The following is a 5452-nucleotide window of genomic DNA, read 5'->3' as shown; positions in this document are numbered from 1 at the left end:
TTGGTTGATTTTAAGGTTAATGAAAGTGCTTCAACATCCAACACTCCACCTCACATTTGTATGTTAATTAAACTAAGTATAAGGCCCAATTAAGATAGTTGTCCAACTTAGCAAAGGTGGAAGGTGTATCCCTTGCATTTATAAACTCTCGAAGAGTTCTATGCACCTCTCCATCATATATCATATATGTCAACCACATAGTTTGACACACTCATTATATGTGTGTTTGTGGAAGACCAATCAATTACACAAGCAATTATGTATCTTCTAGTGACTCATAATGTTTCCAACCATAACCCCAAAAAAGAAGCAATAGAAAAATCCAAAGCATAGAGCTTTTCTAAAGAAACTCCTCAATGCCACATTCACACAAATAAGTCCATAACAATTCACCTAAGCCTAGACTAATTATTAGTATTGTTCAAAAGAAAGAGATCATTGAAAGGATTACTTTTATCTAAAAAGTATCCAAAATCAAGTCTTGGTAGCATACATCTCAATGGTTACCTCAGTTTCGCCATTAGAATTCTTTTTAGCATTAAAACGATGTGTTAGCAAATCCCCATACTTGAATGCATGGTACAAAGGTGATTTTCCAACATCTTTAGTAAAAGCAGAATATGGTGCAATATTAGCTTCCAACGTGGGAACGCTACCAAATGATATAGAATGACGACTTTGTCCTTTCTTGTTTATCACGCGATGGTTCACAGCTTTATATTTTCCATTAGTCCAAATCTGTTGTATCAAATATACACGATCCGTTAGTTCATTAGTATCACTAAGAGATTATATATACACCATTATCTTAGGCAAATATTGAATCAAACATTTGTATAATTTAACATCCAAATGAGAAACTCTTGACTTTGCTTATATGCATCAACAAGGAAAACAAATTGGTGTATGATAAGTTATAAGAGAACCTTGACATTTTATTTGGGCACTATTGATGGAGTGCATGTTTTCATGGATGCTACATATCAATATTATGGATGTGATGATTACTTTCATGGTTACCGGGTTGACCTTAGGGGTAATTGCTTTAATATTGGCAACTCAACAATTCATAACAATCAAAATAAGGAAAGCATACAATGGTGCATCATGTTCATTTTCTCTTTGCAATATAAGTTCACATTTTGATAAGGTGTATAACATTGCTTTCTATTAAAATCAAATTTCCAATTCTTCTCTTTCTTGAGCTTGTTAGTTGGCATGTTGAAATTTAATATGGACTAGTAGTGTTACCTGCAAAACCTCCCCGATGAGGACAACAAATGCACCCTTTATAGGAGTGATGTTGAACCACTTGCCATCTCTCTCAACTTGTAGACCCCCTACTTCATCTTGTAACAACATTGTGATTAGGAGGTAATCTGTATGAGGTGCAAAACCAACAAGCTCATCTTCTTGGTGGTCAAGTGGTGGTGCTGGATATTTGAAGAATGCAAATATGCTTAATCTATCCTTAAAGCAATCAACAATACTTTTATTGTCAACTCCCAAGCCTTCACATATGAGTCCAGACACAAGTTGATTAGCCCTCTCTGTCTCATCAACATGTTGTTGTACAACCGAGCTATAAGGGAAAGCACCATGAGCATTGGGATAAAAATAGTTAGATACACCATACAAACCATGAACTTTAACATGTGAGATCTAACTTTCATTAATGCAAAGAGTAAATATTGTCACATGTACATGATTACAACAAACTAGACTTCCAGCCTTGCAAGATTATTAAGAGTGATAATGAATGATGGACTATGTGAAAATAATGTTTGCAATAGATAAGTTCATGAGGTGAGTAAGTGGGTAACTAGATGCATGCATGCATGTGTGGTTTGTTTTGGGGGGTGGGGTGTGAGTGCATGTGTGAATGTAACAATAGTTTAGTATGAAAACGGAATGGTTGTAAGAGTGACATGAGGTTGAGGGGCCTTTTGTTTCCTTTTGAACCATAAATAAGCTACTGTATCCACATTTCTCAAAGTGATCTCATTTAAAGGAAAGGGCACAAGTACTACTTGCTATTTGTTGTCCATATACTTTTGTGGTAGCATATCATGAAGGTTCCAAAGAGCTTTTAGATGAGAAATCTAAATCCAAGAACATCATAAAAACTAGACCCAAGTGGTGTGCAACCAATATACATTAAAATGACCCAACAAATGAGCTATCACTTTTATTAACACGATATCCTACACTTTTTTGGGAGGGCCACCTTGACCAAGGCAACCAATTGTAAGTCAAGTTATGGCTAAACTATTTATAACTTAACAACACTTTGAAGTTTGTGGATAGCTTTTCTTGTTCAATGGTTTATGAAATTAAGGAGTGTACCATCCCTATCTAAGCCCAAGGTTTAGATAAGGATATATTTTTCTTGATGGCCTTGTATACTTCGCTTAAATGGGGGGTCTATATATGTATAACATACATATATACATGCAAATGTGTTGGAATGTGCTTGTTAATCATTTTATTTACCATTAAAGGTGCTAATCTTAGCTTAAGAAGAGTGTGTGTATTGATTTTGGATTGGTAAACATAGGAAAGACATTCTTTTCACTTAACTTGCAAATGCACTTTTTGAGATTTTGACAGTTAACGATGACACCCTAGTTTTCTCAATATTCTAGTGATGTTAAAGACAAATTAGAAAGAAGATATCAAAGTTACGTTGAAGAAAATTTTGACTTTCCAAAATACACAAAGAAAAGCATGAGAGTTCTTTAACATAAATTTTGCAAGTCAATTGAATTTTAAGACTATTTTACATAAACTTCATCAACCCAAAATTTTTCAACCCTATCATGGACACCAAGAACCTAGTATGTTCTAGAACCTTCTAAGAATCTTCTAGAACTTTCTTGAATCTTATAAAATTTCTAAAAGATACTAGATTACATCTCCAATGAGTACCTAGATGACTTTGTGATAATATATTAAGATGACATTCTAATATTTTCCAAGAATAAAAAATAGCACAAGCATCATGTGTTGTTAGTTCTTGATAAGCTAAGTAAAAAGGCTTGTATGCTAAGTTCTTGATAACCTTGTATGCTAAAGCCCTCATTACACCTCCTATTCTTTAGTCATTCCCTCCAAAAGACATTATGGGTAGCTTGGGAAGGGGTGATATAGAAAGTACACACACAAAAGTAGGATATCATAGTTTGATCCAATCGCTCGTTGTATATCAACTTGTCATCCAAATTAGCCCAAGGATGAGCTTGAGTCCATCTTTATTTTAGATGAAGGATAGAAAAGATATGTCAAATTGTCTATTGGCATCCATTTTTTCTCAATGTAGGGGGTGAAAAGACTATCATGATTGAACCATATATGGAATACATGCTGAAATTCGAAATTGGAGTTGATTCTTTGTTGGAATTGCCCATTGGGACATATGCTAGTACAATGGTATAGTGACAAGGTAATTCTTTTGTGAAAATTTACCCTTAATTAACTTAAGTAATCTTCTTTTAAGAAAGAAGGCTAATAACAAAAGGGCAATGCTCATATACTCACTCATGCATCCTTGTTCACACATCAATTGAGGCCTTGAGAAGATCCCTTTCCTATACTTCACAAGTTAGCCTAGAGAAGATTCCCTTAGTAAACGTCTAGAGAGACATCCCCTTACTATACTAAGAGAGGCATCCTCGATCAAATGCATAGGATAAGAGAGCATCATTATAAAAAATGAAGCCCAAAATGGATCTCATGGACCCATAGCCATTTTGGACATCAAATGACATCTAAAATATTAATATAAGGTGTCAAAGATGTAGCCTTAAAAGACATCGTGTATACAATATATGTGTAAATGTGTACTCTGTCATCTGAGTGAATGTGGATGATATACACATACTAACATTTGTATTTTGTAACTTGTAAGGTATGATATAATGTAGATATTGCTTAATATATGAAATTGAAGATATTCTTAAATCTTTCATAGTTAAAATAAACAATCTGACACAATGAATGAAAAGCATCCAAAGCATTAGAGTTTTTTTGTGTTGAAGTCTAATGTCAGGCATGAAATATAAAGCTTGGAATACATACACTCTTGTTACCAACCTTGAAATTAACACACATTGCTAAGTTATGGATGTGGCAAAAGGAAAATAATAAGATAGTAGACATCAGAAAATCTTCCACGTCTCAATTAAAGAGTTTTTCCTTGGGCTTAATATCAGAATTCAAGAAAGGATTCGAGTTGCTTGGTAGTGCAAGAATTCTTCATGAGAGTAATAACGAGAAGGAAATCAATGTGCTCAGCTCATGGGGTTCGCTATATATAAGCCATCCCTATCATGAGAGATCGGGACTTCCTGTGTATATATATATATATATATATATATATATATATATACCATCCATATCATGTGTGGTTGAGGCCTATTTAGGAAACCCCTTATCTATGAATGTTCATGAATAAAGCAAACATTTTTAAAAATTCAATCTGACAAAAACCTTGGTAAAAAATAACAGCGCTTTGTAAAAGAGAAACTTTTGAAATAACACCCTTTTGGGAAGTAAAACCCGGGTGACGGACTTAACGTTATGTGTAGGCCTAGTGAAGGGGGCGGGGAGCGTACCAGAGGGAGAGGGGTCGAGAGGGCCAGATGTTGTAGTCGTGGTGGTGGTGGCGGGACCAAGCGAAGAGGAGGCGCTCCTTGTGCTCGCGCTGGCCCTTGCAGTGGAAGTCGTCGTCATAGCCCACGGGCACCGGCGGGGGCGCGCCGCCACTCTCCGCCGCCGCCGCTCGCCCCTTCCACAGTGCCTTCTCCTCCCGCGGAAGCCTGAAGAACTCTCTGGAGACTTGGAACGTCCTCTCGCTCGTCTGCACGGCCAAGGGGTGGTTCACCACCTGGAAGCAGGACCAGCCCTCCGCCGCCTCCGCCACCCTCCGCACAATCTCAGCCCTTGATCTCCCGCCCCCATTCTCCACCATCAACGGCCCAAGATCGATCACTGGCACTTCCATCGCGCCCATCCTTTCTCCTCTCCCGAAAAATACTTGCCCCCGCGCCCTCTCCTCTGGTTATATATATATATATATATATATATCTTAATTCAAACTTAAATCGTATCGTAATCCCATTTAAATAAGTCAACACCTACAACCAGCCAAAGAAACATTTCTTCTAGGAATATGCCTCCTAAGCTTTCTTTCCGGAGATATTCAATAATTGCACCCTCTTTTCCATTTTAAGTAAAAGAAGCCATAACCTTAACTAAATAAGGTTAGGTCATACTCACATCCATCTCGACAATTTTTGACAACCTTCTACTTCAAGAAATGCTAGTGATGTGTTGTGTCCTCAGAGCGTGAAAAAAGTGTTCGTATGAAACAATTCTCATCCACATTGACCCCGGCTAGCAGCCTACATAATTTTTCTATGATGATTGTTTGCTAACCAATTGATCAATTACA

General features: G+C 36.8%; 1 protein-coding gene across 1 annotated transcript; it reads right to left on the bottom strand.

The window, feature by feature from the left end:
* Positions 1-363: 363 nt before the first annotated feature.
* Positions 364-5035, bottom strand: LOC148014603 (1-aminocyclopropane-1-carboxylate oxidase-like). The gene is made up of 3 exons (XM_087667339.1): positions 4614-5035; positions 1252-1582; positions 364-738 (listed from the first exon to the last, which is right to left on the bottom strand). The coding sequence occupies exons 1-3, from the start codon at positions 5009-5011 to the stop codon at positions 475-477; spliced, it is 993 nt and encodes a 330-aa protein (XP_087523465.1). The 5' UTR covers positions 5012-5035; the 3' UTR covers positions 364-474.
* Positions 5036-5452: the final 417 nt, after the last annotated feature.

Source organism: Lygodium microphyllum, chromosome 25 (assembly GCF_053477565.2).
Source record: "Lygodium microphyllum isolate KBCC chromosome 25, Lygodium_microphyllum_v1.1.10, whole genome shotgun sequence".
Lineage (NCBI taxonomy): Eukaryota > Viridiplantae > Streptophyta > Polypodiopsida > Schizaeales > Lygodiaceae > Lygodium > Lygodium microphyllum.
The sequence above is the reverse complement of the archived record's forward strand: the minus strand, read 5'-3'. Positions and strand labels throughout refer to the sequence as shown.